The sequence below is a fragment of the Gobio gobio genome (assembly GCF_949357685.1).
Source record: "Gobio gobio genome assembly, chromosome: 7".
Classification (NCBI taxonomy): Eukaryota; Metazoa; Chordata; class Actinopteri; order Cypriniformes; family Gobionidae; genus Gobio; species Gobio gobio.
This window is the reverse complement of record NC_137103.1, coordinates 25008014-25030125: the sequence shown is the minus strand read 5'-3', so window position 1 is coordinate 25030125 and position 22112 is coordinate 25008014. Positions and strand designations below refer to the sequence as shown.

The 22112-nt window shown below is 37.9% G+C and overlaps 1 protein-coding gene across 1 annotated transcript in view; it reads right to left on the bottom strand.

The window, feature by feature from the left end:
- fn1a (fibronectin 1a) overlaps positions 1-22112 on the bottom strand; it is a 34840-nt gene that overhangs the window by 3626 nt on the left and 9102 nt on the right. Inside the window, exons 13-41 of the mRNA XM_079821950.1 lie at positions 19925-20046; positions 19623-19791; positions 19260-19445; positions 18997-19125; positions 18052-18141; positions 17750-17950; positions 15998-16276; positions 15104-15367; positions 14919-15013; positions 14626-14794; positions 14417-14503; positions 11981-12172; positions 11230-11502; positions 9682-9873; positions 9487-9576; positions 8320-8586; positions 8104-8220; positions 7383-7547; positions 7145-7300; positions 6913-7026; positions 5944-6213; positions 4336-4523; positions 3823-3910; positions 3555-3734; positions 3369-3458; positions 3096-3284; positions 2890-2979; positions 1326-1780; positions 39-177 (exon numbers count right to left, since the gene is read on the bottom strand). Coding sequence (XP_079678076.1) covers positions 39-177; positions 1326-1780; positions 2890-2979; positions 3096-3284; positions 3369-3458; positions 3555-3734; positions 3823-3910; positions 4336-4523; positions 5944-6213; positions 6913-7026; positions 7145-7300; positions 7383-7547; positions 8104-8220; positions 8320-8586; positions 9487-9576; positions 9682-9873; positions 11230-11502; positions 11981-12172; positions 14417-14503; positions 14626-14794; positions 14919-15013; positions 15104-15367; positions 15998-16276; positions 17750-17950; positions 18052-18141; positions 18997-19125; positions 19260-19445; positions 19623-19791; positions 19925-20046 — 5046 coding nt within the window. The remainder of the gene's footprint in view (positions 1-38; positions 178-1325; positions 1781-2889; positions 2980-3095; positions 3285-3368; positions 3459-3554; positions 3735-3822; positions 3911-4335; positions 4524-5943; positions 6214-6912; positions 7027-7144; positions 7301-7382; positions 7548-8103; positions 8221-8319; positions 8587-9486; positions 9577-9681; positions 9874-11229; positions 11503-11980; positions 12173-14416; positions 14504-14625; positions 14795-14918; positions 15014-15103; positions 15368-15997; positions 16277-17749; positions 17951-18051; positions 18142-18996; positions 19126-19259; positions 19446-19622; positions 19792-19924; positions 20047-22112) is intronic.

Here is a 22112-nt window from a genome sequence, read left to right as displayed (position 1 = left end):
TGGTTATGTGAAATTTGTTTGGTTTATGGAGGATTTACCACTGTTTCCGACAGTCACAACATCTTCCAGGACTTTCTGTTTTTGGTCTCCGTTGACGGACTCCACAAGAACATTATAGGAGGCACCAGAGGTGAGACCGATTAGTGTGGCGCTAGTAGACGTACCAGGCAGACGCATCTGAAGGGGAGAGAGTAATTGAATGAATAATCATGGAAAATATCATACCATGAAAGAAATATCAACAGCTAGAAGTTGCATTATTTAGGACCTACTGTAAGTTGATTTTTAGTTTTTATACTTTAAGTGTAAGCTTTTGTACCTGTGTGTTTGTTTCAGTATACCAATGTATTCATTAGCGCTGGCAATTTAAATGTAAATTGAAATGTCCATCTGCATGTTGCTCAAACCAACTGTTTAATGTCTGCCATGTAATTTACTTGTCTGCCACAATAATGTACAGTAGAAAGATTTCTGAAGGATCATTTGACACTGAAGACTGGAATAATAAATTATTAATTTTTTCAAATATATTGACATAAAAAAAGGTTATTTTAAAGGGATAGTTCACCCAAAAATGAAAATTAACCCATAATTTACTCACCCTCAAGTCAAAAAAATAAAAAAAATAATACAAAAGTCCAGGCTAATCCAAGCCTTAGTATTGGATTCATAGGCAGTCGGTCGAAAGTTTACTTGATAAAGTTTTAAATATGGATATTTTTATTACACAAACGCGTCGATTCGCTTCAGAAGGCCTTTATTAACACCCCGGAGCCGCGTGGAGCATGTTATTTGATGGGCAGATGCACTTTTTATGGACTTCAAAAACAGAGCAACTATGAATCCAATTCTAATGCTTGGATTAGCCTGGACTTTTGTAATATAACTCCGATTTTATTTGTCTGAAAGAAGAATGTCATATACACCTCGGATGACTTGGGGGTGAGTAAATTATGGGCTAATTTGAATTTTTTGGGTGAACTATCGCTTTAAATTGTTTTTACTGTAAATAAATGCATAAAAATCCCCTCTTATCCCCAAAGTTTAAATAAAATATTTAATTATATAAATAATTGTTATAAAATAAATAATTAATGCATTTAATCATTTCCTTTGAAATGTCCTTCTGCAAATGTCCTTCAATCTACTTTTTCTGACCATTGTTTTAATGGTGTAATGTTATATATGATCTTGATTCTGGGCTTTATTAGCAAGGGTTGATATTTGTGATTAATTGTGATTTTTTTGTTTTTTTTAATAATTGATTGATAACACTTGTTATATAAGGTGTAACGATATTAGATATTGTCAGCTTGTTTACACACCTGAAAGCTCTTCTCGTTGATTTCTGTGGTGGGACTGCATGACACCACATACTCTGAGGTATGCGGCACAGGCTGCCATATGATTGTGGTCTGGGTCTGAGATTCCTGGGGCAGGTTTGTCTCATTGTAAAGGCCACCAAAGGGGAATCCTGGTTCAGGGCCCTCGTTTACCTTTACTACTGGCACTCTCTGGCCATCTGCTCCTGGCAGAGGGATGTAGACCAGGGGCTCACGGTGGTTTGGGGGATGAGGCTGCTGGCCGTTGTTTCCCAGGTTGAAGCTCTGATATTCAGTGTAGATGTGCTTGCCCTGCTGCCCCAGTGTGTTGTGTCTGTTTGGTCCCAGCATTTGTACGTGGTTGTTGAAGTGGTCATTGTCCTCTGGGACATCTAGGATGTCATGGTGTGGCCGGCTGGGGTTGGGGAGGTCAGGGGTCAGATGCGGTCTTTCCGGTTCTAGCAGGAAAATTGTTAGGGGCAAGCAAATGAGTAATGCAATAGCATACTTTTTGCCAGCAGAGGGCAATGTAAAGCACATTTGGTCTACTCTGTTTTGCTTAGATCTTTTTTTTTTAAATTAGAGGTACACTATGTAACTTTTATTTGTTCAAAATGTATATAACGAGCGAGTACATCATGAAACAATATTCCAAACCGTTTTTTGGTCTTATCCTGAATCACTATGGTATGCCTATAATAAGTGTTTATATTCTGACTATTTTAGACCGGGCGGGTCCTAGTAGCCCTGCATGACTCATCATATCCATAAACAGAAAAAAGTAGTTCCAGCTACAATGTTCTTCCGCAAGACACATGCAGTTTTTAGCGGATTAACCGCTAGAGTGCCAAAAATTATATAGTGTACATTTAAAGCAATTAAAAACATTCAAAATAAAAGCTCCGGCTTTGCTATGTTATATGTATTAATAGCTTGGTTGACATTCATTATAAAATGTATTATAACAGTTAGACTGCAAATAGCACCCCCAAAATATTAACTTCATGTAGATGTGGAAGTACAATACAGTTCCAAAGTTTGGGGTCAGTAAGATTTATTTTATTAATAAATTATATATAAAAATAGATACAAATTGTAGATAATATAAATATATTATTAATATTTTTATTCAGCAAGGAAGCATTTTGAATGATCAAAAGTGACAGTAAAGACATTTTATAAATGTTAAAAATGAATTTAATGAATTTAAAATAAACACTTTTTTTAGGATTTCAAAAGAACGTTCACAACTGCACATCCGTTTGCAACAAATAATAATAATAATAAGAAGAAGAAGAATAAATATTTCTTAAGCAGCAAATTAGAATATAAGAGTTATTTCTGTAATGGCTGCTGAAAATTCAGCTTTGCTATCATTAAATTACATTTTACAATATACAATATCTAAAATAGAAAAAAATGTAATATTTAAAAAATATTACAGTTTATACTGTATTTTTGATTAATGCAGCCTTGGTGGGCATAAAATAAATATTTAAAAACTTGTATCGACCCCAAACTGTTGTACAGTAGTAAAAAAAGAAAGTTTAATAAAAGGTGTACTTACGAGTATTTGCCTTTCCAACCAGTGGAGTGCTTCTCTGAGCATTATTTAATGCAACAATCTTGATAATGTACTCTGTGCCTGGTTTCAAACCTACATGTATAGACCACAAAAATGTTTGTTTATATTTAAATAAAAAGAGAATTCAATGGTGAGGAGAAACAGATAGTAGAACATTATAAAAGCCATAAACTGAGAAAAAGCAGTACCAGAGATGGAAGCGAAGGTCCTTCCAGCCTGGGGTCGAGGGGTCAGCTCTTTAGGAATGTCTCCAGCCTCCTCATAGGTCACATAGTATCCGGTGATAGTGCTTCGTGGAGGCTCCCAGATGAAGGAGATCGAATTAGAAGTCAGAGAGGTGAAATGGATGTTTGTAGGTGGGCTGATAACTGGTTTCGCTGAAAGAATTAAGTAAAGTAATTTATATTATATTATACGATATTGTATAATATTATATTATATTATATTATAGATACACGTACCTGTAGTAGCTGTAAGGGTGAAAGGCTCACTACGTGCATTTTCATTCAGAGTATAGATATTGATCTTATAATTGGTTCCTGGCTCCAGACCTATAGGACACAGAATCATATGATCATCAAAATATTATTTGCCATGCATATGATGCAGCCTGTAATAAAAGTTGCTATAACTGTGTGGGGTTGTACCAGTAATCGTGTGGGTGCGTGAATCAGGTTCAATGGTTCTCTGGATAGGATTATGTCCGCCCATGGTGGGTGTGGCTTCTACCAGGAAGCCTGAGATAGTCTCGGTCTTAGAACGCCAGGTGAGAGTGATGGAGGAGTCCTTCACATTGGATATACGGACACGTCGAGGTGGACTGATGTCTGGGAAAATGAGTTTTAGATTGAGTTTTAGCCAGCACACACAGTAATTTGGTGGAGAATGTGGGTCTGATTTAGAGACGTGGCTTACTGTCAGGTGTTGTGATTTCTCCCTTGACACGACGGCTGGTGAGAGAGTTCTTCACACCGTAAACCTCCACTTCATAATCAGTGCCAGGCTATAAACACACATACAAGGTGGAAAAAATGAAGCAAAGCCTTGAACATGTGCTCCACAAAATACCATATAATTTTCTGAAACAATCTGGCAAAGGCTTTAATCTTTGATCTACCCACTGACCAAAATGACAAGGTAGATATACAATGTGAGGTTTGCCTGATGGAGATTAACATTGCTCTCTGAGTTAGTACCAGTAACCCACAACCACAGCTAAAATCAAGAGTAAATGCCTCAAAACTTGAGGAACAGCTGTTTCAGTAGTGATCTTTCCTTGAAACTCCTCAGTGCTGTTTATAAGGGCTACTTTTTAGCTTGAAACGTGCAATGCAAAGACTCCAAGAAATGAAATGGTTCGTTCTACACTAGTCACTGAGGTTCAAGTTTTGAGAGAAGGAACTTCTGCAGTATGAGATGGTTATTCACCATGAGTCCAGTGGCGTGGAACTCAGTGGAGTCAGGGGCGATGTTGTCCTCTTTAGTGGGGCCGTTCTTGTTCTTGGGGGTGATGGCAACACGGTAACCTGTCAGTCTGACGTCAGACGAAGTCCAGGACACAGTGAAGGAGGTTGGACCCACCTGGGAGAAGTGCAGATTGGTGGGTCCAGGAATAGCTACAGGGAGAGAAGAGAATATCAAAAGAAACATGAATTAAACAACCAGGTTTTTCTGAAGAACATGTAACTGGTGTTTGCCCACAATACTGTGGTGTTGTGATGGTTGTAAGGGTATTGCTACGTGATAAAAAAGTGTTCAGCGTGGTGTTAAGCATGTTTCTATGGGGTTGCTAGGGTGTTTTTGGTGATTGCTAAGTGGCTAAAAGTTAAGGGGTTGTTAAGATTTTTTTTGTGCTGTCAAATTGATTAATCGCGATTAATCACATCCAAAATAAAAGTTTGTGTTTACATAATATATGTGTGTACAGTAATTATCATGTATATATAAAATACACACACACACATGCATGCATATATTTAAGAAAAAATTGTTTTAGACAATATTTATATATATAAATTATTTAAATATATATGCAGTATATACATGCAAATATTTCTTAAATATATACATGAATTTGTGTATTGTGTATGTGCATTTATATATACATAATAATTATACACTGTACACACACATATATTATGTAAACACAAACTTTTATTTTGGATGCAATCAATTGATTTGACAGCACAATTTTTTAGTTTTTTTATGTTTTTGAAAGTCTCTTATGGTCAACAAGGCTGCATTTATTTGATCAAAACACAGTAAAAACAATAATATTGTGAAATATTATTACAATTTAAAATAAAGTTTTTCATTTTAATATATTATACAATTTATTAATTCCTGTGATGGCAAAGTTGAATTTTCAGCATCATTACTCCGGTGTCACATGATCCTTCAGAAACTTTCTAATATGATGATTTGGTGCTCAAGAAACACTTCTTATTATTATCAGTTGAAAACAGTTATTTTTGTGAAAATATTTATGATATGATTTTTTATGAATAAATATATATATTTTTTTTTCAGGATTTTTTGATAAACAGAAGGTTTAAAAGAACAGCATTTATTTGCAATAGAAAACTTTTGTAAAATGAGAAATGTCTTTACTGTCACTTTTGGTCAAATTATGCATCCTTGCTGGATAAAAATATGAATAAAAAAAACATACAAATAAATACAAATCTTACTGACCCCAAACATTTGAAATAATAATAAAAAACACACCTAATAATAAGTAGCCTCTATCATATTCTTGTTTTAAGATAAGATTATACATTTTGCATTATTGTATCAATCATTGCATCAATGATTTTAGGTATCATTTATGTTCATAAAACAAAGATTTATAGTGAGAAGTGATTAAATAGTAATTATAAACAGCACTAATTATAATTAATCAAACAAATTATATAAATAAATGTTTGATATACTGTTTAAATGAAAATTCTATATTGAAATAATTATTATGCATGTAAATAATTATTATAGGTAGAAAGACTAAATATATAAATGCATGTCGGTGGAATGTAATACCTGTCGTCTGAGTGGCCACCAGAGGAGGGCTGGGGGTCCGGTCATGCAGTGCGATGACTTTAACAGTGTATTCTGTGCCCGGTCTGAGGTCACGGATCACTGCAGACTCCACATCTCCATTCGGGGCAGGGAACAGCTCTCTCTCTCCCTCCTCTGGACTGTAGTACAACACTCTGTAAGAGGAGACCACGCCATCTGGACTCTCCCAAGAGATGCGCATGGAGGTTGAGTCCACGTCACTGAAGGACAGGTCTTTGGGTTTGTCCACCGCTAGAGAGAGAAAGATTTGAAACTATGAATTTATCTGTTTCAATTAAACCTGATGTCATTACATCTGAACCGTTTGCAGTGCAAGCACTTTAAAACCCTTTAAGACCATTATAATATTTACAATTTGATGAATTAATAGTGAATCGATACCATGCTTTTGACACTTTCATGTCTGTAATATACTTTGTGAAATAGAAGTGTCTACTAATTGTAGTGCACCTCAACTCTTAAAAGGATTTTTTTTTAAAACTGAACTTCCAAATGATTTAATATTAATTAAATAAAAGGCTACTTAAGTGTATTTCATGACATTCATTACTATGTCTTTTAACACACTTTTTTTGCACATTTTATAATATCAAATTAAAAATGAAATCATTCTGTTTTAACAATCTTTTGTAGTGCTTTTAAGAAGTGTAAAGGACTTGATTATAATTTGAACTGTAGTGTTATTCTGTAATACATCTAAAATGAATATTGAATGAGTCAAAAAAGCACTTTAAAAGTTCAGCTAATTGCATTGAATATCATTTTTCAGCTATAATAGATTTTAATTTAATTACGATTAACATGCAATTAAGTGTATAAAAACGTTTTTTTTTTTTTTTTAAAGTACATTATATCTGTAATAAGTACCAATCAATAAGGATCCAATCACTTTTATAGTTTTACTACTCTTTCTCTCAGTTGTACACCTACTTGTGACTACATTTTCAACCAGAGGGGGGCTCTCTCCGTCCTGGCCCATAGCATAGACGCTGACGGTGTACTCTGCTGTCGGCATCAGCCCAGAAAACGTCATTTCAGTCTGGTCTGCAATTACATATAAAAAACACATACTTAATTCTCACTTTGATAGCATTACCTCCTTGATATCAAATGTACATAAGAAAAGGCATAAAATATTTGTATTGAGAGTGATATTCATTACCTGGAGCCACCACTTCAGAGAAAACAGGTCCCTGTCCATTTAGTGGAGTTCCTGTGACACGATATCCTGAGATGGGACCAACTGCTGGGCTCCAGCGCACAGTAATAGTGTTGTCCTTCACGTCAGTCACCTCCATCTCTGATGGAGACTCAATATCTGTTTTAAGAAAAAAAGTTTTCTGTTTTAAGAAAAAGTCTGAACAAAGACCTGACAGACATTCTCAGATGAGTTGGTTTACCTGTTCTATGTATAACATGGATGGGGGTGCTGGACGCAGGGCTGTCCCCTCTGCCGGTCACAGCGTAAACGGTGACAGTGTAATCTGTGCCTGGACGTAGGCCTTCAATAGTGGCAGTAGACTGGGAGCCGGGGACATTAAATTCCTCAGGAGTGTCAAACCCTCCTGTATGGGAAAAATGTGAATGTTTTATCATTAGAATGATAAAACAGGCAATAATGGTAATTTTGACATAGTTCAAACAACATTCATCATAACATGATTTTGTAGGAATTGCAATCAGGCGCTAAAGAGAGTATCCATTAAAAGTTATTTGAGCTAATGGGATTGCTTGGGGGAGACACGATTTTGAGGGAGGACCAGATTTGTCACAACTCCGGGTTTCTTTTCTCTGTATATTTGATAAACATCATAGTGAATATAAAATTCTGAACAGCTTTTTGAAAACATGTAAATACTATTTGTCTTCATGAAAAGCGGGTGTCACAAATGTAAACTTGCATTTGTGTACCAAAGTAACCAGGATATTTATGCTTTTTTACTCATAGTGAGTGAATTAGTATTTTAATTCAGTCCGTCTGCTCCTTTTTTACACACTGGTCTGAACAGACAGATCACATAAAAATCGGACAGATTTTTTTGTACCGAATAATGTTGATGTGAACAGACCTTAAGCGGCGTAAGCTCGACAACATTATTGCAACAGGATCCAATCACCTACCTGACTCTCCGTGTGTGATCCTGTAGTACCTCACAGTGACAGAGGGGGCGTCCCAACGAACTGTGATGCTGGTTGGTGTTGAGGAGATAACTTCCAGGTCAGTGGGGGCATCAGAGACTTAGAGAAATAGTGATGAGAAACAATTAGTACTAATAAGATCAAAAGTGTGCAGCAATAAGTAGTCGTCAAAAGACAGGAAGAGAAGTAGCAGCATACTGGTAGACTGAGTTCCAGTTAAAGGCAGACTCTCGCGGGATCCGCTGACGGCATAGACGTTGATGCTGTACTCTGTCTCCGGGGTCAGGCCAGTGAGGGTGAAATGGCTTCTTGATGGGGGCAGTCTCTCCTCCTTAGCACGCCCCCCACTGGTCATTTGGTAGCGGAAACGGTATCCTGAGATAACAGCTTGAGGAGCCTGCCAGCGTACGGTGAAGGAGCTGGTGCCAACATCAGAGAACTGCAGGCCGACAGGAGCATCAAGGACTGTGAAGTAAAAAGCACGACTTAGTCAACCAATGAAACGGGCTTGAAATATGATGATCCCCTTGTTAGGGAAACCCTTCCTAAGCTATATATTCTGTAGCACGTTATTTTACAGTCCTGGTCCCCATGTACATACTATGTACTAATTATAGTAATTACAATAACTGGGTAATAACTAGGTACTAACCCTGAACCCACCCCTAAACCTAACATTAACCCATGTAGCTACCTTATATTACCCAGTACTTTCTTAGATAAGTACACTGTAAGGACGTAAGGATGTAAGTGCACGTACTGTAAAATAAGGTGTAAACATATTTTCACAGATTAAAATCCCATGTGTGCTGTTTGTGACATTACATAAAAATAAATAAAATATTAAAAAGAACACTTTTAACATGTAGTTACACATTACATGTACTTACTATAGTAATAACTAACCCTATAGAAATGACATGTGGTTAATAAATATTATTCATTACATATTTGTGTAATTACACTGTAACAACGTCACCTTAAAACATGATTAATTAATATGAAGAGAACTTTATCCCTTTATCAATTCAAATGTTTATATCAAAACAAATACATTTTACCGTTTTGACAGTCCTAAAAATATTTTTTGTCCTTTAAAATTTGCCACAGACCTCCAGGGGATTTTATTTAGAGAACCCTGAGGAGAATCCTTATATATACATATTACAAACTTTTAAATATTTGATTTATAAATAACATTTCTGTATGGAGATCTCCACTTGTTGACAAAATGAGTAGAGTTTTTGTGTGTGCAATTTTTAGACATGTTCTCGCACAGAAATAAAAGGGTAATAACTACGGAAACTATTGGCTGCATTAATGCACAAATTATCATTATTCTACAGATTCGGCCAACAAACTCACCTGTTCTCTGAGTGCCAATCACAGGTGAGCTCTCTCTCTCCTCATAGACACAAATCACACTCACCAGGTACTCAGTGTTGGGTACAAGATCTAAAAATCACACAGAGAGACTCATTACTAACAGCGGTTCATTAGAGACACTAAAGACAGGGCTGCACAAACAAATATAAATCAATTCTGCTGTAATTCACGTACGGTTAAGAATGGCAAAATTTTCGCTTCCTTCCACAGTGCGCTCAATGGTGTCATCGTCGTCATCGACTGGATGATAGTGGATGATGTAGCGTTCGATATCAGAGGGTTTGGGCACCTGAGGGGCATTCCAAGTCACCAGCATACTGTCTGCAGTCACTTCTCCGAATGACAGGCCAGATGGGGCAGGGACAGCTAACAGAGACAGGAAGCAGGTGCAAGATTTTTCATTTAAAAGCAGCTGTGTTTTGGAAGCAACATACATTGAAAATATTTCATTATATTCCTGTAGATGTTTTACCAGTGTCCCATTTTTGGAGGGCTCTTAGTATTATTTATATACTATAAATTAATATTTTGAAATAACTTCTATTTTTATATTTTAATAAAAAAAATATTTTTTTATTTTACTTTTAGTATAAGATTTAGTAATTTTCTTATGTTCCTTTGCCTTTTTTTATTTAGCTTATTTCAGTTTCAGTAATTATTTTACTTCAGTTAATTGCCAAGAAAACATTTCTAATTTTCATTTAAATTTAAGTTATTTTCATTGAATCTCTAGTTTTACAGCTTGATTAAAAGCAACCGGTGGAGGACAGAATGAGAAAATGAGCAGCATCTTTAGAGGTCAAACCAAGAATCTGTTTATGTGAAAAGCAGAAGTCACACATACTGATGCCATGTGGGTACACATTAGTTTTCTCCAGCAAAAAGAGAGTGAGGGAGACAAAAGACATAGAAAGTGTGGTAGAGGGAGGGGAGTAAGAGTAAGAAGGAAAGAAGGATAACGTGCTGAAGAAAGACACAGCTGCTAGTCTTTCCTCAATCCGCTTTCAAACAGGGATATGGCTGCCATATGTACATAAAGAAATATTGTAGCAACAAAGAGCAGGAATTTTCAACAAGTATTAAGACACAGATTTACTGCACATTAATTTGGGCCAACAGGTCATTAAATGCACAGGTTTTTCTTCACTTTAAAGGGGCACTACATTTATTTGCAGCAAAAAAAAAAAAATTATTTGCAAGTATTTTTACTTTCAAATAACATGCAATTCTTTAATATACACTACGGTTCAGAAATTCAGTAAGATTTTGTTGAAATAAGTTCATATGTTTATTCACCAATGATGCATTAAACATAAGTAACTGTCATTTATAAAGTTACAAAATATTTATATTAAATAAATGCAGTTCTTTTGAACTTTGGATTCAACAAAGAATCCTGAAACTAAAATCACATTTTTCAGTTTTAATCAGCTGTTTTCAACATTGATAATATCTTGAACAGCAAATCGGCATATTAGATTGATTTCTGAAGGATCATGTGACAATGAAGACTGGAGTAAGGGTGCTGAAAATTCAGCTTTGCATCACAGGTGCATAACATAAATATAATCAAAAAGAAAATAGTTTTCTACCAAAAAGTAAAGTCTTATATGGAGCCATAAGGCTATAAAGGCTCCAAAAAAGCCTTCTTTTTCATGTCTTGGAGACATTTTGTTAAGCAATTTTGTCCCTACAAGTAGTTACACACACACACACTCTTACCCGTTTGCTGGGTGATGGTGATAGGTTCGCTCTCTCCGTTTTGCGTGACTGTGGTGACGGTGATGTCATAATCAATACCGGGCTCCAGACCGTGCACTGTATAAAAGCCTGTCGTGGGCTCCACAAATTCAACAAAGATTGGGACACTGTCCCCAGCAGCCAACACTGTGATGCGGTAGCCGGTAACGGCAGTGGAGTTAAGAGGACTCCAGCTTAGGCCGATAGTGGAGTCAGTGATGTTGATGAAGTTAAGGTCAGTTATTTTGGGCACATCTGGAGAGGAGAGAAGGTGCCAGAGGCCCAACACAGACAGAGACACAACAAAGAGTGGCAGAGGTAAGTCATCTGCCCAGAAACAGATCCTTCATGGTTCATGTTGTGAATACTGAACCATGGAGAGGAGCGTTGAGAGTATAATTTCAGAGTTCTAATGTCATTTTTAATTAAAATAGGGACCAAAAATGTGAGACAAAATTTAGCACGTATGTTCTGTTTGCCAAAATTGACTGATTAGGATTAACACTGACAACAGAAACATGTGCTGATTTTATTGTTGCTTCACATTTTTTTTGGTAATTACTGAGAAAGCAATGTGTATTTATTAATCTGCATGTTCTCTGTATTTAATGTCTCAATAGGCATTAAAAGCAAGTACTGTGCTGATTACAATACACATGCTTTAAGCAAAGTTATTGATGCAAAATTTTTGAGGTAAAGGGCGATTTGTCTCTCAAAAAGCTCTTATACCTACCCGGAGTCACAGTGGTGGAGACAGGAATGCTCTCCATTTCATCCTTCACAGTAAACACGCTGATATTGTACTCCACTCCTGGGCTCAGGTTCTCTAATGTGCACGAGTTCTGTCCAGCCTTCACAAACTCCTCCAAAGAGTTCCCTTGCTGTCCGTTGGTGGGGGTGCAGGTCACTTTGTATCCCGTGATGTCTGCGGAAACAGAACAAAGTGTTGCCAAGTTAAGACCAAGCAGTACATTTGCACATGAGCTCATTTGAGAGTATTTATTTCCATGACTTTTCAAGCTGTTTGTAATTACTGGAATGCTGTGGCTGCGTCCGAAATAGAATCCTTCCCTTCTATATAGTATGTGAAAAACAGTACAGAGTAGTATGTCCGAATACATAGGGCCCTATCTTGCACCCAGCGCAATTGACTTTGTACACCGACGCATGTGTCATTCCTATTTTGCACCCGCGCAAAGCGCGCTTTTCCCTCCACAGAAGCACGTCGCTAAACTAGTGAATGCACTTGCGCTCCCTGGGCGGTTCAGCGCAAAAAAGGAGGCGTGTTCCGGCGCAAACAATCCCTGGTGCTATTTTGCTGTTCCATTAAACAATTGCGCCACTGACCAGAAAAAACCTAGTCTAAAGTCAGTGGCGCGTTGCGCGTTGTTCATTATGCTATTTTAAGGGCGCATGCTTGACCATAATGTATAGCGTGCACAACGCGCATACACTTTGCTCATGTAATCTACACAGATGCAACAGTTATTTTTGCAAATCATAAATTGTTACACTAAAAAAATATTAACACATGAGATGACGGAAATCATTGTGGTGTGCCACGAAGATGTGAAAAAATAGGCATAAATCTAGCTTACAAATGATTCAGGCTAATTGTAATAATTAAGGATAAGACCTGTTTGCCCAATAGTGGCAAGACATATATGTATATAAGGACATCTGACAAATTGGTTTGTCCGTCAAGAACCAGGAAAAAAAATCGACTGAAAAACTGAAAAAACTGAAAGACTGAAAAAAAAAAAGACTGTGAAATCACCTTTACCATAATGTACAACATTACAACTTCCCTTCTCTGTCTTTCACTGCTCTTACAAGAACATCAGTCTCCTCGGCTGTGAACCGCTCCTGGCGTGCGCCTGGTAAATACGCCATAATAATAGCAATCCATAATGGAACTTGCGCACCTGCTTTTAAAGGGAATGTTGGATGACGCTCGGATTGGTTTATTCACGTTACGCCCAAACCACACCTATGAATAATGAAGCTACTTCAGACCAACCCATTTTAGATTTGCGCCGGGCGCAAGAGCCATTTATCCCGCCGGGAAAATAGCAACAGCGCCGAGACCCGCCCACAAAGTTACTTGCGCTTCACGCTTTGACACTTGCGTTTCAGATCGTTAAAATAGGGCCCATAGTATTCAAAATCGCCAATGTTTAATGAACTATTTGATTGACAGCAGTGGTCCTAGAAGGTGAAGTTGTTACGAATAAGGAGTTGTATCATATGGTATGAATATCTTTTGCATGTGTGAAAAAACGTGTGATATAGAATCATTTACGCACTTGAAAAATTTCTCACAGACCTCTAAGGCCAATTTTCAAGTCAACTGGACTGACTATTGCAGGGCATGTTTATTTTATTATTTTTTTCATTTTACAGTGCCACCAAAAGACCAGTCGCTATGTCCTTTTTCATGTGACCACAGACTGAGCCCCTAAATAGGTGTACCGAGTTAGGTGAAATGGTCTCATTTCGTTCAAGATCTATAGCCATTTAAGTAAACCCAGCCACGCCCACTCCAAACGTTTTGGTGTCGAATTGGAGTCTGTCAATAATGATTGAAATTTCAGAGATTCTTTCTGCACTGGTTTGGGTCAGATCAGGCAAAAAAAAACTAGGACTAGTTTGCCATCCAAATACCCCAAAATTTCGCCAGCGTGTTTTGTTCGACTTGAGCCAAGGATTCCGATGATATTGAGTCTGCAACAAACAGTTTAGGAGTTATGAGCGATTTTGTACTTTTGATTGTTGTAGCGCCACTGTCAGGCCAATTGCTGCGAGCCTTGGTGATGTTATAGATGGAGTGTGTACTACCATCCCTCAAAGTTTTAAGTCTTTCCCACGTACGATTTGGTCTGTCCAATCACTTTTAGGGCAGAATATTCATGATTGAAAATCCTTGCAATAGGGTTTCAGCAGTAGGCAAAAAGTACACGGACGACCCACTACTTCCGTCAAGATTCTGAAGTGTGCATTCAATGGACACTTTACGATCCAATGAGGCCATGGGAGAGGATTTATGAATGGAAGTGAAGCGACAGCTGACACCCATAGGACACGTGTCAGTAAGAACATTTGTGTTTAAATTTGAATAAACATTAAAAAAAAGCATTTGTTCTATTATGAGGAAGATCTTGATACTAACCTGGGATTTTAGCATCGTTCCACTGAACCGTCAGCTCTCCGGTGTTCGGGTTGGTCTCCAGGTTCAGATCCGTGGGTGGAGAAAGAGCTAGAGAGAAAGATAGCCATAAGACAGCTGCACAGCTCCACCAAACAGCGTGAGAAACTTCTCTCTCACACTCCCACATCTTTAATGAGCTCAATATAATAAGGACAGAAAAATGCACTTACGAGTGACCACCCGTCGAGTGATGGGGTTGCCATGCTCATGACCATTGATGACCGGCTGGACGCTGTAGGTGTACTGAACTCCAGGGGTTAGGCCTGAGATGAGGACACTACCAGACTCTGAGATCTCCTCCCTAGGGGCTTCTCCACCTTGGCTAGGCCTCACTGTCAACTGCAGAGCAAAATTAGAGCATAAACATTGGGAATTGAGTGGACAAAATAGGTCAGAATGTGAGAAAGCAAAAAGTAAAGGCCTATAGCTGTGCTTCAGTGTCTCTGGTATGTTTCAATAGTACCTTGTATCCAATTTTAGGCACAGGGGTCCAGGAGACAACGATGGAAGTGTCTGTGACATCAGTGCTGAAGTTAGGAGCATTTCCCATCGGCTGAACTAAAGGCCAGATACAGGACTATTTCTTTAGCACTTGTGGTTAATTTTACAATTTGTGAATGTATTTGGAAGTTTAACAAAAAAACTCACTTGTGGCGAAGGTGGCGAGGGACCCCTCACTAAGCACATTGCCTCTTTCTGCATGCAGAGTGGCAGTGTACTCCGTATCAGGCTGCAAGTTCAGGAGGGTGTACATTGACAAGCGAGCGGGAATACGCAGCTGTTTGGGGTTTGAACCCTCAACAGTCAGGAAAAGTCTGTAACCTGTGATTTGAGCCCTAGGAGCCGACCAGATCATTACAGCACTGTCTTCACTAATGTTAGTGAAATTAATATCGGTGGGTTGGTCAGGCTCTGTGAAGAGAAAGATGCACAGGTTTAGTATGCATCATAGTGCCAAAAATGGTTACACTTTATTTTGATGCTCCCCTTTAGATACTGTTGACAATAAATAACGTTGCACCTACATGTCAACTAACTCTCATTAGAGTATTAGGTGAGTAGACTGTTAAGGTGATTATACTAGGGGCAACTTTTTGGGCAATGTTGCTTGGGCACTTTCCCATTGAAAATGGGCAACAAATTTCTTTCTGGATACTTTAGACCGGTCGTGGGCCCTGTGTCTCACATGGTTGCCAGCAACATTGCTCAAAAAATTGCCCAGTGTATCATCACCTTTAGGGGTAGAACTTAGGGTTAGTAGAATAAGTTGACACATAGTTGCAAAGTTATTTATAGTCAGTATAATGTCTGTTGGGGGATCATCAAAATGTGAAAGCAGATATTAAGACTCTAATGAGAGTTAGTTGGCATGTAGGTGCAACATTACTTATAGTCAACAGAATGTCTAAAGAGAGTTAAAAATAATTATTATATAACTTTACATTATATGTAAGTATATTTAGATATTTTTTACTGACCAACATAAAATATTGATTTAGAAAACTGATTGGTTGATTGATTGTAGAAATGATCTTTTCTCACTTGTAGCTTGCTCTCCGATCAGCGGCTCGCTCTCTTTCCCTGATTTGAGAGCAAAGATGAAGAACCGATAGAGGGTACCAGGGTGGAGGTGTGTGATCTCAGCATAGGCGTTCTGTGTCACCGGGAGCGGGAGGTCTCTCTCGATCAATCCATCTGGACCCACCTCACCCACAGACACACGGTACCCAGACACCTCAGTGGATGGACCGGTCCAAGTGATTGTGATCTTAGAGTCAGACACCTCAAAGAACTGCAGATCGGTTGGAGAGGGAATTTCCTCTGTGGGTAGAAAACCATTTTTTCTTCATTCAGACTTTGGACTAACATGCACAAAGTTTCATGCTATCCTAATACTTTCAAGAAATAAAAGTTTGCTCCTTAACAAAACATAACCATGACCCTTTCTTCCTTTTGAGTCACAAAACTGATTCTGACCTTCCTTTGAAGGGCTTAACTTTATCGTACCCTCTCATTCAGACACGGCAATCCAAGTGTTTACCATTCTGTTAAACCAGCCCATCTGAGCAAAGGAATTCAGACACCCTACCGACAGACCAGACGGCCTGACAGGGAAAAGAATAATAGGCTTTCAGGACTGTTTGTTTTAGAACCAGCCATAATATTTTAGCAGACATCAAAAAACCTCATTACATGTAAAGCCTAACTGTCAAACCAGTTTTGTAGCATTTCGAAGCCAATGTGAGTAAATATCAGATAAAATGTTCTCATTGAGACCCAGACAGTTTTGTAAAGTTGCAATGTTTGCTGATTTACCAGATCAGTATGAAACAGTCAGATCTCTGAAATTTTCTCCCAGCCAGTCCCCATAAAATCAAGATCCACACTCTTTCGACATATTACCCTATAAGGATTCACAGGCGTTTGGATGGCGACTTGCTGACTCAACTCAAATGTGATCTTATCTTTGGGCTGCCAGACAAAACACTTAAATCTACCCATAAGAAAACAATAAAAGACATTTATGGCTTGATGACATCATGCTATGTTTCCATTGCACCGCAAAGATCAGACCATTTGTTAAACAGTAGTTATTATCTTCAGATGTATCCTGACACACATATGAGGTCAAGTAACACATCTCTTCTTTAAAAATGTGGGTGAATCTCATAAAACCTGGTCTAGGTCATAAATCATCCCAAATCCAAAATAAATATAAAATAATATTATTTTAATAAAATAGGAGCCTATTTTAGGAACATATATGTATATGATACATATATAACTGTCGTATGTGCGTTCATGAGAGACTGGCGTTCTAGCATATGAAGTAGGATGCTCCGGTGAGAATATGCTAGTTCTCGCAAACCAAGTTTTCTTTTGCTCTATCCTCCGCGCTTCCGTGTTTGTCACCAGAACTTACGCTACGCCTGCACCATACGCTGGAACACCAGTTAGCGGAAGTTAGAGATTAAAGTTTTAAATATTCATATTTTTCTCACACAAATGCATCGCTTCACTTCATAAGGCATTTATTATTTCGACTTCAAAACAGAAACAGCCATTCACTGCCATTATAAAGCTTGGAAGAGCCAGGACATTTTTTTATATAACTCCAATTGTATTCATCTGAAAGAAGAATGTCATATACACCTAGTAAATCATGGGCTTATTTAATTTTTGGGTGAACTAACCCTTTAATGGTCATAAAAATAGGCTTCATCCTTTTTTATGTAAAATGTAATTCCCCCCCCCCCATACTTTTCAAGTTTCACCCATGTAGTGATTTCATACCTGCCAGTGGTTCTCCAGCAGTAGTGACCTGAACAAAAATAGGTTCACTCTCCAGACTCTCTTCCACTGAGTAGATGCTGATGTTATAGAGCAGACCAGGGCGAAGGTCACCCAGGGTCACTGAAGTGGCAGTGTTAGGCAGGTTTAGCTCAGTGCTGCCAGCACTGCCCTCTTCAGATGGTGTGTAAACCACACGGTAACCTAAATATATAAGATATACACTTTTTATCATCTGTATTTTGTGCACAATTTATATATAGGTCACATAATGGTTTGTTTTACTAAAGACAGCCTGTGTTTACCCGTGATAGGAGCCACAGGTTTAGACCAGCTGATAATAATGGCAGTCTCCCCCACATCCTCCACTTCATGATCAGAAGGAGCATCAGGAGCTGTGGAAGCATAAGCCAAAATGATCACTTCATCATAAAGTCAAATACTGCAAGTAGTATTTGTAAGTGGAAGATATCGTGGCCCGTGAGTGTTGAAAGTCAACAAGAAGTTTACTTTTTACAGCAGTGAAATTTATCACATAAACACACTTGATATAAGTAGTTAGACTTTATTTAATCGTTTTTATTATATTATATTATATTATATTTTTTACTGCATCAGGAGTAAACAAATGAAATTGGCTGAAACATTAAACATTTTGCCATATTCTTACATTTTTACTTATTATGATTAATATAAAATACATACAAGGCTACATCTTATCTGAGGAAAATTATTGAATTTAACAGGGGGTTTTTTTGGTCCCCTTTATGCTTTTTAGGCCCCGTTTACACCTGGTATTAAGATGCATTTTGTTTTATCGGATCACAAAGACACCCGTTTACACCTGGTGTAACACCGAACACTGTGAGTGCATGTTAGAAATAAAGAATGGTGAGAGAACATTGTGCTTGACCATTTTTCATCTTCAAACTAAACTTAGGTATTCAGCTGACAAAGTTTAAATCCCGTTTGGCCAGGTGTAAACAGGGCCTTATGCAAGTTTTTTGGGGTCATGTTTCTAGGACAACCAATAATATCAGAGCACACTTTTTATCGGACAGGATTGGATAATGAAATGACACTATTCATACACTATTTCCTGCTTAATATTCTTCAACACGCTCAAAAAAAAAAAAAGTCCTCATATATGGCTTTTCCATTAGGTTACATTTTATCATATTAGAAAGGAAGATGAAAGGAAGAGGGAACGAGAAAAAAAAACAAGAAATACACAGAGAGAAAAGGTTCACCTGTAGTCTGGGAAGTGGTAAGGATCAGGTTAGGTTCTCCTTCTCCTGTTACTTCATACACATTTACAGTGTACTTCCTTCCTGGGAGAAGTTCACTGATGTTCACAGATGTAGCTGTATGAGGAAGGTCTGAAAACGGATAATCAAGTTAGCATTACAAATACTGACATATTTAACATCTACAAATTAATTGTGAACAAATGAGTTGTACTAGTCTCATTTGACTAAACCAATGACACCACACTTGAGATGCACATACTGACCCAAGACCATGGGCTGTCCTATCTGGCCCCCCTCCTCACTCAGCTCATATTCCACCCTGAATCCAGACACCGTGTCGGACGCAGACACCCAAGAGATGACGAAACTGCTGGAAGTGATCTCAGTCACAGACTCAGAGGTGTCCACCATCGGAGGTGGCTGAGTGGTATCTCCCTCAGAGGTAGCCACTAGGGAAGATATGGAAAGGGGAACATTAGCATTGGGATACAGTGAGGCCCATTCACAAACTGACTGATGAATAATTATTTATGCTTGAAAACTGTGTGGTTTTACAAATATATGCACATGCACGTTTAATATGAATATGAGACACATAGGCATTAGCATTAGGTTGAATAACCTACATGAGCCTTGTACGGTGGAGAAATCAAAGCGAGTGGTTTCTCTACGTCCGAAACGCAGGACGCTGATGAGTTGGCCCTCGTAAATGAGTCCTGGCTTCAGTCCCGCGATGGTGTAAGAGTTCAGATGGCCTGGAATAGTGGCCTCCATCCATTGGATAAGGGTGTTTTTCTGTAAAAAAAATTAATAAAAAAATGGTAGGTGTGTATTAGATAAATAACCTATCTAATGTAATTAGAGCTCAAATTGACTCAAACAGTAAAGTTTACCACTAAGGTTTTACAGCGTCACAAAAGAGACTCACCGGTCTCCATTTGAGTATGTACTGTGTGATGTGTGCAGAAGCCGGGGCGTTCCATTGGATGGGGTGGGAGTTGGGCTGGTTTCCAGATTCTGATATAATCACCTGGACTGGACGATGACCACCTGGTAAAGGTGTATAAAATATTCAGAATTAAAATAATATTTACAGCCAAGATCACTCTTACTTGTAAATTACAATAAGGCAATAGATGTCTTAAGAGAATACCATGCTAGTAGCTCATCATGCTAATACTACAAAACAACAAATACAGAGTATTTAAACAGCGTTTTCACAACTCGCATATTGAGAACAAACCAAGATGTTTGGCCTAAAAATGGTGTTCTAGGAAAGAGAAAAAAAAAAGTTTTTAGCTTTAGTGCATTCTGTTCCTTTTGGGAAACGCTGAAATGGGAAACGTAGCACTTGCTTGTGAGATTCTTACCACAGTTTCAGCACTGAGACATGAGGATGAGAGGACCACCACCACTGTCTCATGCTTTCAAAACTTCAAATCCAGCAGACAAACTGCTTTTACAAATCGCAACAATTCTGAAACCCTCAGCAACTTTGCTGAAGTGCTAAATCTCTATTATTTACCAACAAAATTTATCAACACTGTATTTAAAACTCATATATAATATCCTGAAATTGCTTCTGATTTCAATCTGGTCCCCATTTCTCCCAATTACTGCCATGAGGGTAGTCTGTGTACAGCACTTAAAGTTCACTTAGTCTGCATTACGTTCCGCCAGCCTGCACCAGCCTCACCCCCACTGTTCCCAGCCTTCTCACAGCTGGACGCCATTACTGCAGGATATTGCTCTGGGGTTGCTTCCACTCAATAAGCAAAGGGAGCACTTCTGACCCCAACAAGCGGGAAAACTTTATTAATGCAGACCTTGTGGGGGAATTTTGTGGTTGTGTATAATAAATACATACAATTAACAACAAATATATTTTGTGACAAAATGGAATGGATTAAGATAAACAACATACTGTACTGGTCATTAGTGATGGGCAATATGACCACAATAATTGTTTAGTAATTGTATAATCACAGAGTAATGGTACAAAAACGTAATTTCATATCATATTATATGATATTCACTACCGTTCAGAAGTTTGGGGTCAGTATTTTGGAAGAAATTAAAAATTTCACTCAGCAAGGACGCATTAAATTGATAAAAAGTGACAGTAAAGACATGTGCAATATTACAAAAGATTTCTATTTCAAATAAATGCTGTTCTTTTGAGCTTTCTATTCACCAAACATTTTGAAAGGATCCTGTGACGCTGAAGACGGGTAATGACTGCTGCAAATTCAGCTTTGAAATCACAGGAATAAATTACATTTTACAATATACTAAAATAGAAATGTTATTTTGAATTGTAATAATAATAATAATAATAATAATTCACAATATTACTGTTTTTGCTGTATATTTCAATCAAATAAATGCAGCTTTGGAGAGCATGAGACAAACATAAAAAAATGTTACTGACCCCAAACATTTGAACAGTGGTGTATAGATCACATAACAAACCAACAACTGATAAGACTTTATATTGACTCAAATATTGCTTTATATTGACTAAAAACAATAGTATATAAATATAACTGGATGAGCCATTATTTGAAGTCATTATTAAATAGGCAATATATGCACAACAGGCCTGGCATGGCGAAATGTCATGTCAAAATATCTACAAAGCTGTCTAAACTGGAAGAGTATGCTATAGTTTTCTTCTTAATCTTGGATATATTTTTACATGACCAGTTAACACGTTTCCACCGTCATTCCATCCAGCCCTAGTTGGTTTTCCTCTACAAAAGTTCGGAGAGTTGAGGCAAACTATTAACGATGGAAACTACATAATCTCTGAATTACTTTACAGATGCTGTGCAAGCAGAAAAAGTAACAGGTTTGGTTGAAATTCAAACTAATTCCCAACACAGGACGAAAGAAACTTAAAGACAAACAAACAGTGCCAAAAGGGCCGCAGGAGGTGATTGAGACAGCTGTGTTGATTGGGTGTGTGCCTTTGTCCATCCAGAGAACTTCAAAAGAACAGACGGCAAACACAAGGCATGGGCCCACCCAAATCAAGGTGTGGATGAGGGAATCTTAAAACCAACATCCTTGATTTTAAACGCCACCAGAAGACGGGCATTTGTCCGTTTTAAAAG